The sequence below is a fragment of the Sorex araneus genome, chromosome 5, assembly GCF_027595985.1.
Source record: "Sorex araneus isolate mSorAra2 chromosome 5, mSorAra2.pri, whole genome shotgun sequence".
Classification (NCBI taxonomy): domain Eukaryota; kingdom Metazoa; phylum Chordata; class Mammalia; order Eulipotyphla; family Soricidae; genus Sorex; species Sorex araneus.
Genome location: NC_073306.1, coordinates 160517231 through 160534240, shown reverse-complemented (window position 1 = coordinate 160534240; position 17010 = coordinate 160517231). Strand labels below are relative to the sequence as shown.

The 17010-nt window shown below is 48.6% G+C and overlaps 1 protein-coding gene across 1 annotated transcript in view; it reads right to left on the bottom strand.

Moving 5' to 3' along the window:
- The window catches only part of ZCCHC4 (zinc finger CCHC-type containing 4), a 52590-nt gene extending 46539 nt beyond the window's left edge, over window positions 1-6051 (bottom strand). The window contains exons 1-3 of the mRNA XM_055140613.1: window positions 5925-6051; window positions 5047-5165; window positions 3208-3290 (exon numbers count right to left, since the gene is read on the bottom strand). Coding sequence (XP_054996588.1) covers window positions 3208-3290; window positions 5047-5165; window positions 5925-6051 — 329 coding nt within the window. The remainder of the gene's footprint in view (window positions 1-3207; window positions 3291-5046; window positions 5166-5924) is intronic.
- Window positions 6052-17010: the final 10959 nt, after the last annotated feature.

Sequence of the window (17010 nt, the reverse complement as noted above, 5' to 3'; positions counted from 1 at the left end):
TAGAAAGAGAGGGAGAGACAGAGAGATTGCACTTATCTGTGGAATATAAAGGAACAGAATAGGATGTGATCCCGGGGGCCGCACCCGTGTGCGGCCTCTCTGCAGCTGCACAAGCGTGAATCCAGACACAGCAAAACCTCTTTCGGCATGGGCAACTCCTCGCAGAATGTCTCCAGCCTGAGAACTAAGCCTCGGCCCCGTGCCCGCCCAGGAGGGGAAAGGTATTTCTCTCTCTCTCTCTCTCTCTCTCTCACTCACTCTCTCTCTCGTGCGCAAGCGCCTCTTTCTCTCCGGGGAGGAAGGGCGCGGTGTCCGCCATATTATGACGACCACAGATTGGGTTTTCAAGCCTGCAATGATCCAATATCTGGAAGAAATCTCCCTGGACTTAGTTTTTTTTTTTTTGCTTTTTGGGTCACACCCAGCGATGCTCAGGGGTTACTCCTGGCTTTACACTCAGGAATTGCTCCTGGCGGTGCTTGGGGGACCATATGGGATGCCGGGGATTGAACCCGGGTCGGCCGCGTGCAAGGCAAACGCCCTACCCACTGTGCTATCGCTCCGGCCCCTGGACTTAGTTTTTAAAGTAGAGAAATTCAAAACCGCGTGGCCGCTACTGCGGCCGCGCGACCTCATTTGCCTTCACAGTAGGTCTGAATCTAGTGGGGTACTCCTAACAATAGTGAGGTTTGTGTTGAAATATTGAAGGTAACCAAAGTAAACAGAAAGTAAAATGAAACTTATCAGTTACAAGGCGGGGGGGTGGGGGGCGGGATGGGAGGTGAACTGTTTGGGTTTTTTTTTTTGGTGGTGGTATGTGGGCGCTGGTGAAGTGATGGTTGTTTCAGCATTGTATAACTGAGACCTAAGCCTGAAAGCATTGTAATCTTCTACACGGTGATTTAATAAAATAAAATTTTTATTAAAAAAAAATAAACAAATAAAGGAACAGAATAGGAGACTAGCACCCAAGAATAGTAGAGATAAGAACCAGGAGGTTTACTCCGGGGCTTGGAAGCCGGCCTCACATGCTGGGGGAAAAGACAGCTCCGAGAAGGGAACACCAAGTAAAGGGTATTTGGAGGACCAGCTCAGGTTGGCAAATGCGAGCTGAATGTAGACTATAAATCGAACACAATGGCCACTCAATGCCTCTAGTGCAAACTACAACACCCAAAAGGAAAGAGAGAACAAAAGGGAATGCCCTGCCACAGAGGCGGGATGTGGGGGGAAGGAGTGGAAGGTGGAGGGAGGGATGCTGGGATCATTGGTGGTGGAGAATGGGCACTGGTGGAAGGATGGGTACTTGATCATTGTATGACTGAAACACAAGCACTAAAGTTTGTAAATCTGTAACTGTACCCCACGGTGATTCACTAATAAAACATTTTAAAAACAAAAATCAAAAAAATAGATGTTTATAGCTTTTGGAACTGTTTTGGCTTTTCTTAGTATTTCAAACAAGAAACATGACAATAAATACTCATGACACCAGACTCGCAAAAGATTTTTAGCTATGTCAAAGAATAAGTAACAACAACAAAAAACAAAGTTGACTTTGCTGAAACTGAAAACGCCTATACATCAAAAGGCACCACCAAAAAGGGGAAAGTAGGGACTGGAGAGATAGTACAGCAGGTAAGGCACTTGCATTATACGTGGCCAACCCAGGTTCGATCCCTGGCATGACATATGATCCCTTGAGCACTATCATGAGTAATTCCTGAGTTTAGAGTCAGGAGTAACCCTGGAGCATTGCCGGGTGTGGACTAAAAACAAAAACAAAAGAGTGAAAAGCAATGTACAGAGTGGGAGAAAAGGTTTTCAAATCATCAACCCAATAAAAGTGTAATATTTAGAAATAAAAGAATTCCTGCTACTTTACAACAAAAATGAAGTAACCTTACTAAAAACAAATAAAGAATTTGAATTGACACTTGGCCAAAGATGTTCAAATGACCGATAAACGCCCACTAACAAGATGCTCAAGATCTCATCTAGTTTGTATCATCAGTAACTAGGGAAATAAAAATCGACCCCACAATGACATACTACCAGGATGGCCACAAAGAGATAAAAACAACAAAAAATTTTTAAGTGACAGTGGAACTACAGTGACCATAAAGACAGTTGTGGAGAATCTTGGGTACTTTGCAGTGGTGAAGATACAGTAAGTGTGTACAGCAGAAGTGTAAGAAACAGGGGTCAGAGTAAGAGCATAGCAGGGAGGGAGCTAGCCTTGCATGTGGTCAGCTCAGGTTGAATTCCCAGCACCTCACAGGGCATCCGAAGCACAGCCAGGAGCAAACCTGAGCACAGAGCCAGGAGTAAGCCCCAAGCACCACCAGGCATGCCCCTCCCCCTCCAAATAACCATGTTACCTAAACCATAATTGATGTGATGAGCTCAGAACAATTTGAATCCCTGAATACTGGGTGGGTATGCAAAACGGTATAGCCACTGAGGAAAAGCTGCTGCTCAGAAAACAAATACAGAATAACCACATGATCCAGTAATCCCACTCCTACATCCATACCCAAACAAATGGGGGGCTGGAGCAATAGCACAGCGGGTAGGGTGTTTGCCTTGCATGCGGCCCACCCAGGTTTGATTCCCAGCTTCCCATATGGTCCCCTGAGCATCGCCAGGGGTAATTCCTGAGTGCAGAGCCAGGAGTAACCCCTGTGCATCGCCGGGTGTGACCCAAAAAGCGGAAAAAAAAAAAAAAAAACCAACCATACCCAAACAAAGGGAAATGGGAACTTAAACAGATATCTATTCACTCTAGCATTAATCACAATAACGGAACAGTAGAAACAGTCCAAGTGTCCACTAACGGATGAATGGATAAACAAAATGTGGTCTAGACACACAACAGAATATATTATTCAGCCACAGAAAGAACAAAGTTCTGGTATATAAGCTACAACATGGGCAAACAAATATTTGTCTGAGTCTACTTATATGAGGTACCTAGAAGAGTCAAATTCACAAAAACAAAAAGTATATTAGAGGTTATCAGGATTTATCAGGTTATCAGGTTATCAGGTTATCAAAAGAGGTGTTTGGGTAACCCTGACACATTTTCTATTTGGAGTGATGCACCATTAATCACATCAAAACAGCTAATCCTATATGCATATTTGACTACAATAAAAAATTAAAAGAAAAATGAAAGTACACTTAAAAGCACAAACAGTAAAGTACCTTTCTACACACTGCGTCCGGGACATGGGGGGCTGGCATCTTCGATTATGAGCTTCCCGTGCTGCAAGTCTAGCTTCCGACAGCTGAAAGAACAAACATTAACAATCTATGTCATGAACTATGAAACTTGCTACCACCCTCAAAACTGGGTATCCATTCTGAGATCAAAAGAGAGAAACCCATGCAATCAAGGCAACAACAAAAAAAATGCATTCTTTTCAGAGGATGGTACATTCAACTGGAAACATTCAAGAGCAATCGGAAGCAATACCAATATGTCAAAGCAGGGAAAGATTAATAAACATGTGTTTATCCTAAAAAGTCTGCAGTATCTTAAAGGCTGCTTTCCAATAAATATAATAAAACTGAAATTTCTCTAATCAAAATGTTCAGACACTTTGGGCTAGAGCGATAAGACAGCAGGTAGGAAATCTGCCTTGCACGAAGCCAATCCAAGTTCCGTCCTCAGCATCCCATATGGTCTCCCGAGCCCACCAGAAGCGACTTCTAAACACAGAGCCAGCAGTCATCCTTCAGCACCACCAGGTGTGACCCAAGAAACAAAGATCAGAAACTAATAAGAGCTGAACTCAAGTGGGTTCCAAACTGCAAACAGTATCTTTGAAAAATATGTGGATGCAAATGATTACAAAAACAGAGGGGGGCCAGAGCAATGGTACAGCAAGTAGGGTGTTTGCCTTGCATGTGGCTGACCTGGGTTCGATCCCCAGAATCAAATGTGGTCTCCTGAGCATCTCCAGGAGTAATTCTTGAGTGCAGAGCCAGGAGTAACTCCTGAGTACGGCTAGGAATGACCCAAAAAGTAAAAATAAATAAATAGAAATATATGTCTAAAACATTTGCTGAAATGATTACTGCCCCCTCTACATCCTAGATTCGTCAGGAAAAAATCTCAGCTAGCAAAGATGATGAGCCACCCAATACTAACACCTCAGAAAGTGTTAAAGAAAACAAGTCTTTGGATCAGAGATAGTACAGCAGGTAGAGTGCTGGCCTTGCTCACGGTCACCCCGAGTTTGATCCCTGGCATCACATATGGTCCTCCAAGCCCTGCCAGGAGTGATCCTTGCACACTACCAGATGTATTCCCCCCCCCAAAAAAAAGTCTTTGAAACAGGAGGCTAAGTCATCAATAGTCAAAGTATATAATAAACTCCAATTTCTTGAGTTAAAAAAAAAAAAAAACACAAATTATCTTCACCTCCCTCAACTCCCCAGAGAAGTTCATCTTTGTGGGAGGGATTGCTCAAGGATGCAGAGTACATGCTTTCCATGCAGGACGTGGCACCCCACGGGCTCTCCAGTTCTCCCCAACTGGAGTAGCCCCCGAAAACAAGGTATGTTCCCAAAATGAAAGATTATCTCGTATAAAGCTACGTTGACATCTGAAGGTGTGTTGGTGGTGGCGGTCGTGCTAAGCAGTACTGAGGGAGTGCAGGGAGGCTGGAGGGTCGTCAGTGATTCTCTGTTGACGGGTCACTGGTTCAGCGCAAGGTCTGAGGTTGCGCATCCTCATGCTAGATTACCCAGGCCACATCTGCAGGTGGTAGGTGCTAGGATGCTCCAGGAAACCACGTGGTGGCAGGAATCAAACTCAGGTAGGCCTGGGGTCACTCCCGGCTCTCACTCAGGAATCACTCTTGGTGGTGCTGGGGGGCCACATACTGAACCCAGGTTGGCCACCTGCTAGGCAAACGCCCTGTCCTGTCGCTCGCCCCTCCTCCCCTCGCCCACCACCCCTTGAAGTTTTTATTGGTTGAGATTGTTCAGTAGATGGTCACACACATCACAATACATATTTGCGAAAAGTTGCTATACCTTCTCATCTTCCCACTGGAAAAAGTTACAGTCTTTTCTATCTCTACAAGCCGAACAGGCATAAAACCTCCGCGCCGCTTCCTTCCCCTGGACCACTTTCACAAACAGAAGGGTGGGCCCTAGTTCCCGGAGAGGAGAAAACACGTCAGCTGAGTTCCCAACTTCGCCGCCCTATCGTACAACGGGCGTTTCGGGCCCAGTTTCGCGGTTCCGACGTGAAGCGGGGCTTCGGATCGCTACGGTCACTCTCGGGGGCGCACTTCCCCTTCCCCGGGCCCCGGCCGCAGCACTCAAGCACTGGCCACTGTCTGAAATGACCTTTGCAAAGGGTCTCTCCGGAGAGGGGCCGCTGCTGGCGGGCGGGTGCGCCAGGTCCAGCGGGGCGGCCGACCCCGGGACCCCGAGCTCCGCCAGGAGGGGTCCCTGGGGTCAGACCCTGGGCACCACCAGGTCTGCCCCCGCCCCCACCCCCCCAAATACGAAAGAGAGCGCGCTCTGGTCAGCGCGCACGGCCAAGGACCTGGGCCCAGAGCCCGGGCCGCTTACTCGGCCTCCCGGGGACCCTTCAGAGTGGGACGCGGGGAGAAAAGCCGGGGTCGGGCAGGGATCAGGCGTTCGTTCCCGGCCCTTCCTACGGGTGTGTCACTGGAGGAGCCACCCAACGGCCCCAGAATCACGCCCTATCACGAACCCCCGTGTCCTCTCGGCCTCGCCCCTTTAAGCTACATAAATGACAGAGTGCAAGCCCGGGCGCCAGGGCGGGGCATGACTGCAAATGCAACGTCGGGCGCGGGGAGTCTCGCCCCCGGCCCGCACGGGCGCGCTCCACGCCCGCCCTGGCTCTGGCGCCCGCAGGCCGAGCCCAGACGCGGACCCACCGTGAGGACACAGCGGGGCGGGGGTGGCGGGGTGGGACGGGAGCACCACGTTCACTCCCGAGCTGCCCTGACAGGCCAGCGTGCCCGCAGCCTGCGCGGGCTCGAGGCGCTCCATGGGGGCCGCCATCTTGGCCCCGCCTTCCCGACAGCCTCCGCGGGGAGAGCCGAGCCGGCTGAGGCCGAAAGAGAGAGTGCCGCCGCCACTCACAGAGAGTTACAGCGCCACCGCGCGCTCTGGAGGAGCCGCGTGGTCGCGGCGGTGGTGACGCCCCCAAACACAGGCCCCCTGCCCAGCTCAGGCAATTTGCTGGATTGACACAGGAAAAGGCACAAGCAAGGAAAAATTTGAGAGACGCAAAGGATCCGTAAAGGAAACCAAAGCAGAACAGGAGTATTCCTCCTTAAGTTCTGGGCCCCGAGATAGAGCCTGGTTACAGTCCCCTCTCCAAGTTGCTCCTGAAGCAGAACAGGATGATGAGCTTCCTGTAAACATCAGGTGTCACCCCTTGACTCTATTCATCCAATAACGGTCCTCCCATCCCCAAACAGCCCACAGAGAAAGTAGCTGACGCTAGGGGAGTATATTGCAATGGGTGCCTAACCCGTTTCTTGATCATCTATAACTAAATCTCAGTCTTCCTTTGGGAAGCCAATCTTTCCCAATTTCAGCCCAAGGTAGTTTGAGTGGCCAAGAACCGTAGGATTGACTTGGCTTTGTTTTGTTTTGTTTGGGGCCTCTGGGTGGTACTAGGGATCATCCAGCCTTGCAAGGTGCTAGGGAGGTCATGTGATGGCAGGGACCAAATCATGGGGGCCGCTGTGAAAAACAGGAATATATTCTGCCCTTTTATCTGTCTCCCTAACTCACTCGGATTTTTGAGGATGGCTTGAGATTTCTGCTGGAACGACAGGGAAGGAATGACAGTGTTGTGCTGGCATGAGCTGCGAAGAAACAGAGAGAGAGAGAACTCAGCATAGCATAGTGAGTTTATTAGAGGCTCAGCCCTGAGCCCCAAAGTCAAAAGAGGAAGGAAGAGACTTGGAGCACTGTCTGCTGAGATGGTCTCTCTTTTATCCTCTAAGAGTCAGCTATAATCTACAAAAAGAAAAAAAAAGCAGCATCTTTCCCAGCCTTCGGGTGCCCCCCCCAAAACAAACCAGAAACATCTCTTGCCCCTGTGGTGTGACCTCCACCTTCCATGCCCTCCTCTAAGTCTGGCGGGCCTGATGCTCTCCCGTTCATCTGGTGGGCCCTTATCCTACCCGATTAGTCACACAGAGCAAAAACTCTTCCTCCTTTCTCTGGCTGACCTTGGGATAGATTTCAGCATCTCAGTTCTCATTACATTACAGTTTCATAATTCTCATTACATTCAGTTTCTTATTTGCAATTTCTTATTTGTCATTACAATAGTTGTTTTGTCATCTTAGTGATACTCATAGTGTTGAACTCTGTCAAGAGGTCAGGGACTGGGAGATAGTACAGCAGGTAAGGTGCTTGCCTTACTTGTGGCAGCCCCAGGTTCAATCCTCAGTACCACATATGATCCCTGAGCCTGCCAGGAGCAATCCCTGGGTGCAGAGCCAAAAGATCTGAGCACCACCAGTTGTGGCCCACCAAAAGACAAACCAAAAAAAGAGGTTCAGCTCTCCAGAATCGCCTGGACGAGGACCTTTGTGTAGCATCTCCTGGGAAAGACTTACAGTGGAGTAACTTGGCTCTTGAGGGTTGGTTCCAGATGGAGAAGGCTGGCCCTGGAGTCACACTGTTTTGGGTGTCATCTTGCCAGTTCTTATTTTATTCAGTCTTCTTAACCTTTCTGTGCCTGTTTCTTTGTAACAGAAGAGTACTCACAGTTATCTTCTCTCTTGGATCCTGCCGGGGAGATCGTAAGAGTGAGTCTACATAAAGCACTTACCAGAGTGCCCAGAGCGCCATATGCAATAACGTTTCGTTATTATAATAGTTCAGGAGTAGAGCAGAAGCTGAACCAAGATGTCTTCACTCCAATGCTCAACCTTCTCCCACCCTCTAGCCAGATGAGCCGTCCCAGCCCTTGCTACCAGCTCCTCTTCTATCCTCTGACCCCTTTGCTCAGTTAGCACCTAATTCTCCTCCAGGATTGCTTATATATCACCTCCTTTGGGAGAGACATCCCTGAACCCCAAGTTTAGGTCAGAAACTCCTCCAGTGTGCTCCTGTACCATCTTGGCTTTCACCCTCTACATTGCGATGGGCTAATTGCTTCTCTCTGCACTAAGCGTTTTGGCAGTAATGGCTGTGGAGGGTTCTGACATCCATCAGCTGGTACATAACATACATTGACTACAGAAGCAGGGGGGCCAGAGCGATAGTACAGCGAGTAGGGCATTTGCCTTGCACACAGCAGACCCAGGTTTGATCCCCAGCACCCCATATGGTCCCCTGAGCACAGCCAGGAATAATTCCTGAGTGCAAAGCCAGGAATAACCCCTGAGTATCACCAGGTGTAATCCCAAAAAGACAAAAAAAAAAAAGATAACTAAAAGCTGATCAAAATACCTGAGACTGTGAGCTGGAGGAAACCCCTGGGTCGTGTCACTTGTGATTCTAATAAGGACCATGGCACCACCAAGGACACGTTTGGGGATGTGTGGAGAGGGCTTTAGTTATCACTGCTGTAGGAACCACCAGTCCTTGAATTTAGAGAGAAGGGCTTGGGCACTATATGCTTGGTTAGGATGGTTCCACACAACAAAATAATTACTTTTTTGGTTTTGGATGGGCTTTGGTGCCATATCCAGCGTTGCTCAAAGACCATTCCTGGCTCTGGGCTCAGGGATCACTTCTGGTGATACCAGGGACTGAACCAGAGTGGCCACATGCAAGGTAAATGCCTTAACACCTATATTATTTGAACCCCACACAACTTCTTTTTTTTTTTTTTTGCTTTTTTGGGTCACACCTGGCGATGCGCAGGAGTCACTCCTGGCTCTGCACTCAGGAATTACCCCTGGTGGTGCTCAGGGGACCATATGAGATGCTGGGAATCGAACCCGGGTCGGCCACGTGCAAGGCAAACGCCCTACCCGCTGTGCTATTGCTCCAGCCCCCCACACAACTTCTTTGAGATTCTAAATTTTAAAGCCTGTAAAGGATTTTATGCAGTTGAATGATCTGACATCTGAAGTGACTTGATTCTAAACTTGAACCTTGATTTATACAGACACAAACTATGTTTTCAATTTTTACCTCTTTAGCATTTATTTTCATTTTAAAATCTCCCCCTTTCCCATTGTGGTTGGTACTGTTGTACCCAGGTCCCAAGCTCAGTAGCAGAGCTCCCACTGTTGGGGTGCACTGGAGATCCCCACCCCGTTGTGACAGCAGTCATCACAAATGGGAGTGACAACAGGGATCATGCTCATCGATGTGGCTGTGCCTAGAGTCGAACTTAAGGTCTTCTGCCTGAAAAGCAGGTGGCCCGCCTCTGAACAATCCCCAGGACCCTTCGTTCAGTACTAACCTAGCTGAATATTCAGAGGATGGGAGCACTATATATATCAAGGGGAAATTATCCTTTGCTTTTCCCAGAAAGAAAAAAAAATGCTCATCATTGGGGAAAGCTCACAAGGCCAATAGCCATAGTTCATGTTATCTGAGACCCTAAAACCCATCTGCTATTGAGCTGTTATACTCATGGGGATTGTAGCTATCTGCAATTTCTGAGTAACAACCCATTCCGAAACACCGAACTTAACATCCTACTTCGGGATCTCGAAGTGAGCTAAGGATTAACAGCTCTAGTTGGATTTAGAGCAGTTAATTGCTCAAGGGGACAGACATAGAATGATTGCACTCATGGACAGACAAAATGATTGCACTCATTTGTGAGATATAAAAAAAATACTATGGGACTATTACCTAAGGTCAGTAGAAACAAAGGCCAGGAGGGCAGTGGAAACAAATGCCAGTTGGAAGCTTGCCACAGTGGAGGGGAGAGGGCAGTTGGGATAGAGAAGGGTTCACTATGACAGTAAGAGTTGGAAATGATCACTCTGGATGAGAACTGAGTGCTGAAGTTAGGTAAAGAGAAATACGTGGACCTTTCAGTACCAGTGTTGCAAACCGTAATGTCCAAAAGAGGAGAGAGGAGAAAGAGGAGGAGGAGGAGGTTGATGAGAAGGAGGAGGAGGAGGAGGAGGAAGAAGAAGAAGAAGAAAAGTGCCTGCCATAGAGGGTGGGGGAAGGAAAGAAGGAAAGTGGGGGCATTGGATGGTGGGAAGTGTACACTGGTGGTGAAGGGATGGGTATTAGAACATTTCATGACTGAAACCTGCTCAGGAACAACATTGTAACTGTGTATTTTACTGTAATTTAATTTCAAACAAACACAACAAAAAACATTGCTCAAGGGGCAGGAGAGATAGTTTGGCGGATAGGATACTTGCCTTGCATACAGCTGTCTAGGGTTTGATCCTGGGCACCCACAGTGTCTCCTGAGCCTCACCAGGAGTGGTCCCTAAGCACAGAATCAAGAGTAAGCCCCGAGCACCACTGAGTTAGCCCCAAAGCAAACCAACCAGCCAACCAAACTAAAACACTTGGTCCACTAGACTTGGAGCCTTGTGAGGTGGACTCATGTCTGCTCCGTGGTCCCCTCCGAGGGTACAGACTGAAGGCACAGGGGACACCTGGGATAGTCTTCCTACAATATGGACAAGAGCAAATGGATACGTGTGCTCTGTGGCACGTTTCAAGCTTGATTTCATTCCCACCTGGCCACACTGGCAAACTCAGCATCAAGGATAAGAAGGTAAAATTATGTGCCTCCCTTAAAGATGGAAGGCAGAGTTTTTTTTGGGGGGAAGAATCGAATCCAGTAAGTCTACACAAATACCCTAATTTAGATCTGATTTCAAACTGCTACAAAGGATTAAAAAAAAGAACTTTCTTAAATTAAAATGCTATATTCTTGATAGGGAAGTGCATGTCACTGAGTGTTTCATTTTTTAACAGCCCGGTCATGCTGAGCACAAACATATTAAATACATATTTTATTAAATAACTGTCCATTTATTTAAAAATATTTTACTGGGAAATTTAGGCATTTAGGTAGATTTATATGAGTTCCATTTCACAAGTGGAGGGAGTAGGCAGAGTATTTTTTATTTACTTTATTCTATTTCATTTTGGGAACTTGGAGGCCACACCTGGCAGTGCTCTGGGCCTACTAACTCTGTACCTTGGGGTCTCTTCTGACAGTACTGAGGTGCCTTAGGTGCTGCCCGCATTGTCCTATTCCCGTATTATCTCTTTTTGGTTTTCGTTTTTGTTCTTTATTACCACACCTGGGCTTACTCCTGACTCTGTGCTCAGGGATCAATCCTGGCAGAGTTCGGGGAGGGGGGGGCGCATCTGGGATGTCAGGGAGAGGACTCGGATCAGCTGCAAGGCCAGCGCCCTACCCTCTGGCCTCAGAATATTCATTTTTATTGCCGGAAGCTGCGGGGAAAGTTGTATTGTGAGTCAGCTGTGGTGCTTGCACACATGCTCGCCAGGGGGCGCACGGCTGCGACTTTCAGGCGCGTGAGCCGGTGCTATACTGGCTCTACCAGCACAGGGCTTGCAGGGCTGGCGCTTTTGTGACTAAGCTGTCCCCAAGCCTTCAGAGTTGTTTTTACAAAAAGGGGGCAGAGGGAAAAAATCGGGGCCACTGAAGTCATCCGTATGGTTCAGCCAAGGGAAGGCCGTACTCTTGAGTCACACAGACCTTTTCCGTCCCATCCTATCTGGGGCAAATTGCATCACTTGGAGGAAGGTGCTGGAACCCCCTGAGCCTGCCTCAGGCACGTTCTGAGGCACTTCCCATCACATCTCTCCTGGGTTGCAGGGAAAGGGGATAGTATGATGTGTGACCTCTGAACTCCTTCCAGGAAACAGCTGGCGCACCCCACCGGTCCCCAGGCTGTGGGCAGAGTGAGGGTAAACTACGCCCAGTGGGCCTCACTTCAGTTCTCTGAAGAGCAGGCTGGGGAGGGCATGTCTCAGCAAAGGCAGCTCTGTTGGAACTCGGCCCACAACCAACCCTGACAGCCTTCTCGGAAGAGGCGGAGGGGAGCAATACTTCCAGCTCAGATCTTAGATGCATGCTACTGACACAGCAGGTAGATTGGGGAAAGGACCCCCATAACAATCTGGGGAGCAGGAAAACCACCTAACCCTAAGGCTATCAGGACCCACTGGTGGCTACAGCAAATAAGATCTGAGGAGACCTTTGCCTGGTAATAACCCAGACCAGAGAAGGCTGAATCCGCCCCCAGAGAAAAACTGCAGTGGGAACAAAGGTCAAGAAAAGAAGCTTTCAGGGGCCAGAGCGATAGCACAGCGGGGAGGGCGTTTGCTTTGCATGCGACAGACCCGGGTTTGATCCCTGGCATCCCATATGGTCCCCCGAGCATCGCCAGGAGTAATTCCTGAGTGCAAGGCCAGGAGTAACCCCTGAGCATCACTGGGTGTGACCCAAAAAGAAAACAAAAGAAGCTTTCAAAGAAGACCATCCCAACTCCACCCGCCTTGGCAACCACTCTAGCAACAGACTTAGGTAGGAAACGCGTGGGGCAGCTTGGGTAAAACCCTCTAAAGGCCGGTCTGGAGCGAAAGCACAGCGGGTAGGGAATTTGCTCTGCGCGCAGCCAACCTGGGTTCGATTTCTAGCATCCCATATGATCCCCTGAGCACCGCCAAGAGTAATTCTTGAGTGCATGAGCTGGGAGTAACCCCTGTGCACTGCCGTGTGTGACCCAAAAAGCAAAAAATTAACAAATTAATAAATTAATTAATAAAAAAAACCCTATAAAGACCACCTTGAACAAAGGAAGCGTGTTGCATGCTGCCCAAGCCCGTGGGCAAACACATGGGAGCTCAAGCACACGTAAAGCCCGCAGCTCCCCTCTTGAGATGTGGACGGGGCTCTCTCCCGTCTTTGGAAGAACTCATGTTCTCTCTTGAAAACTCCCACTTTTCTCTCCCTTGAAACCTCCAAATAAAATGGTTTACTTCACTGCTCATGAACTGAAATTCCTTTCTGTGAGAAAGACAAGGATCTGGAAGCCCTAGGGAAGGCCTAGGACTGACTGGCCTTCCCTGCAAATAGCAGTTCCTCACTCCAGCCTGAGTCTGCCGGTGCCCGAGAGATGGGTGGTGGGGGTCAACTCCCGTGCCAAGAAGACCAAGTGGACGTCAGGTGTGAGTTGACAGCCGCCTGGTAGGGCTGGCAGGACTTGAGGTCCGAGCTGAGCAGGGGCTCACGGCAGACTATCTGTCCTGGCCTTCCTGGCTGGTCTCGGGGTGGCAGAGGCGGATCAGGAGAAAGTCACCATCTCTCTCCTCTCGGCCTCACAAGAAGCCACCCATGGGGGCCTGTCAGTTTCGCTAGAAGCAACAAAGCTAAGATGTGGAGGTGTTTGATGCCTCCGTGAAGGTCGGGAAAGGGAGAGAGGGGCCTCTAAGTCCACACATGCATGTCCGAGAAACTGTAAGGAGAAGCCTGCTTCCCCTGGCCAGCTGCAGTGAACAGGTCTGTTTTTCAACGCCCCCAACCTCCAATTTTGACTTCCGGAATTTCTGGGTTCTTTCTAATAAACAGGGAGTTGACAATTGTCTAAGGGAGAATCCTGCCCCCCAGAATTCAGGCTCACTGGGAGGCTAAGATGACAGGCAGGACCTGAGGCAAATGTCCAGAGGAGGATCTGCCGGATCCTTGCTTTCTTACTCATGTCAATCCATCAGAAACGCAGAGTCCAATTTACATTTAAAAGAGCCTACACAAAAATACACTTACCTTTAACTTCCCTGGTTCTCTGTAATATAAAGACTCAGTTTCCCTCTCCCCCACTTTATCCCTCCCCGCAAAAAAAAAAAAAAAACCCAGAAAACCAAGCCATAGTTCACTTAGTTCTATATTAGGGTTCCTCTGCACAAGGGGAGATCCTTTTCCCTTCTCTTCTACTTGCCAACTCTGAGTCTGAGCCCGTTAAGTACTCATGTTGTCATTCTCCAAACTATGGAAGAACCTGGGAGCCGTGAGCCAATACAGACCTGCCCTCACCACCCCTGCATCTCACATCTCCTGAGTCACCCTCAAGATTGGAGGGAACCTCCACCAGGAGGTAGATGGTCTCCAAGACAAAGTTGAACATCTTTTTCCTTAACCATCTCAAGCTCTTAACCATCTCAAGGGCGGGGACCCTGTAATCAGACCAATAAAGGACAGGTTTTAAAAAGGAAACAATCAAGCAGGGGTTATTTACCTGTGCATCAGCCCTCCAAGGAGGAACCCTGGGGACGAGCTGCTCAAAGGGTGGTTGGAACTCTGGCTTCCTCAGAGTCCTAACAAAGGAAAAGCAAGTGTTTAGGGATGTGATAAGGAAAGGAAGCACGTTCCCAGGGGTGGCAGATGGGGAAACAGCGGCCGGCCGACATTAGCAGGCCTCTTGTGAAGGGCTGTGCTGTCTCTGTGTGGGGGACAGTCCAGAACTGTCCCCAGTGATCAGCGTCTGTCCTTCTTGATAAAGAGGGTGGTGGAGAAAGAGCCTGGTTAGGGCCATGGCCAAGAGACCCTGACTCAAGCTCCAGCTTCCTTTGACTTACAGAGGAAAGAATGCAAGCCTAAGTTGGAGAAACGTAGAATGGAAAGAGCTGATTGAAGAACAGCGTGCACTCAGGGCAACAGGAGCCAATACCCATCTGAAGGAGTTAATAGCCAAGATATATAAGGCACTGATAGAACTTTACAAGAAAAAAAATCCAACCCCATCCCCCCCCCCCAAAAAAAAAGGGAAGAAATGAACAGAAACTTCCTTAAAGAGGAAATACAAATGACCAATGGGACATGAAAAGATGTCCTACATGGCTAATTATCAGGGAGATGCAAATCAAATCAACAATGAGTTATTTCACACCACAGAGACAGGCGCACTTCAACCACAGCTGGTGTGGGTGCAGGGAGAAAGGAGCTCTCTTTCACTGTTAGTGTGAATGCCAACTGGTCCAGCCCTTTTGGAAAACAATATGGGCACCTTCAAAAAGCTAGCAATTGAGTAGATGTACCAGAGTTTCCCCCAGGCACTCGTTTCCCCCCCAGATTCTGGCTATTGTAAATTGTGCTACAATAAACATACAAGTGCAGATATCATTTCTATACAATGGAATACTATGCAGCTGTTAGAAGAGATGAAATCATGAAATTTCGCATATAAGTGGATGGACATGGAGAGTGTCATGCTAAGTAAAATTAGTCAGAAAGAAGGACAGACATAGAATGACTGCACTCATGAGACTAACACCTAAGGACAGTAGAGACAAGGGCCAGGAGGATCACACTATGGTTTGGAAGCTGTTTCCACATGCTGGAGGAAAAGGCAGTGGGGACGGAGAGGGGCCCACTAAGTAAATGGTGACTGGATCTCGCAGGTTGGAGGATGTGTGCTGAAAGTAGACCAAGGACCAAACACGGTGACCTCTTAGTATCTGTATCGCAAATCACAATGCCCAAAATTAGAGAGAGTAAGAAGGATCATACCTGCCACAGAGGCAGGGAGTGGGGTAGGATGGGGGTGGCGGGTGGGACACTGGGAACAGTGGTGGTAGAAAATGTGCACTGATGGAGGGATGGGTGCTTGAGCACTGTTCGAACAAAACACATCATGCAAGTTTGTAACTATCTCATGGTGATCCAATAAAACTTGTTTAATTTAAAAAAACCCAGAAATTAAGTTTCATAGAATGCAGCAATACTGTTCCTGGGAATATATCCCGGGGGCCTGAAAACACACGGCAGAAATGTCCCCTGCATTTCTTTTTTTTTTTTTTTTTGCTTTTTGGGTCACACCCGGCGATGCACAGAGGTTACTCCTGGCTCTTCACTCAGGAATTACCCCTGGTGGTGCTCAGGGGACCATATGGGATGCTGGGATTAGAACCCGGGTCGGCCGCGTGCAAGGCAAATGCCCTACCCGCTGTTCTATCACTCCAGCCCCTGTCACCTGCATTTCTATGTTTTTGTTTTTTTTTACCTTTTGGGTTACACCCGGCGATGCTCAGGGGTTACTCCTGGCTCTGCAGTCAGGAATTACTCCTGGCGGTGCTCGGGGGACCATATGGGATGCTGGGAATCGAACCCGTCGGCCGCGTGCATGCACTTCTCTGTTGATTGCAGCACTATTCACAAAGCCATGCTACATGCCAGTAGGCAGGGAAGAGCCCCATGGCACTGGAGCTCCTAGGATGTAATAGCACCAAGGCTGCAAACACAAGAACCAAGGCCTGACAAGACCCTCACCCGGTGCCACGAACAGATTCAGAGCAGCTGGACCCTGGACCCCTCTCTGAGAGAGAGAAACTTCAGCAGGAACAAAGGCCAAGGAAAGGAATTCAAAGAATACCACTCCCAACTCTTCCCCAGGGCAACCACCCTAGCAAAGGACTCATACCTAGCTAGAAAGCCCCACGTGGGTTAACTTGGGAAAAGCCTTATAAGAGCCACCTTGAGCAAAGGTAGTGTGTGCATTCTATGCTGCCTGAGCCCATGTGCTGCTTGTGCCCACATGGCCAAGTACATGCAGTGCCCAAATATCTCCTCTTGAGATATGTACGGGGGCTTTCTCTGCCTTTGGAGAAACCCATGTTCTCTCTTGAGCATGTTACTTACCCTTTCTTTCCCTCCCTCAAAACCTCCAGATAAAATGTTTTAACTTCATTGTTCATCTCTCCTGAAATTCTTGTCTGTGAGAAAAACAAGGACCCAGAAAGCCTGAGCAAGGCCCAGACTGGCTACTTTATCAGTCCCAGCCTTCCCAGCCCATCCTCTGGTGGCAGAAGTGGATCAAGAGAAAGTGGCAGTCTCTCTCCTCTCTGCTTCATGTAAGTCACCCGTGGGGGCCTATCGACTTCAAAAGTATGTTACATCTATACAATGGAATACTACACAGCCACTGTCACTGTCACTGTCATCCTGTTGCTCATCCATTTGCTCAAGTGGGCACCAGTAACGTCTCCAACTACACAGCCATTAAGAAAAATGAATTCATGAATTTGCTTATTCAT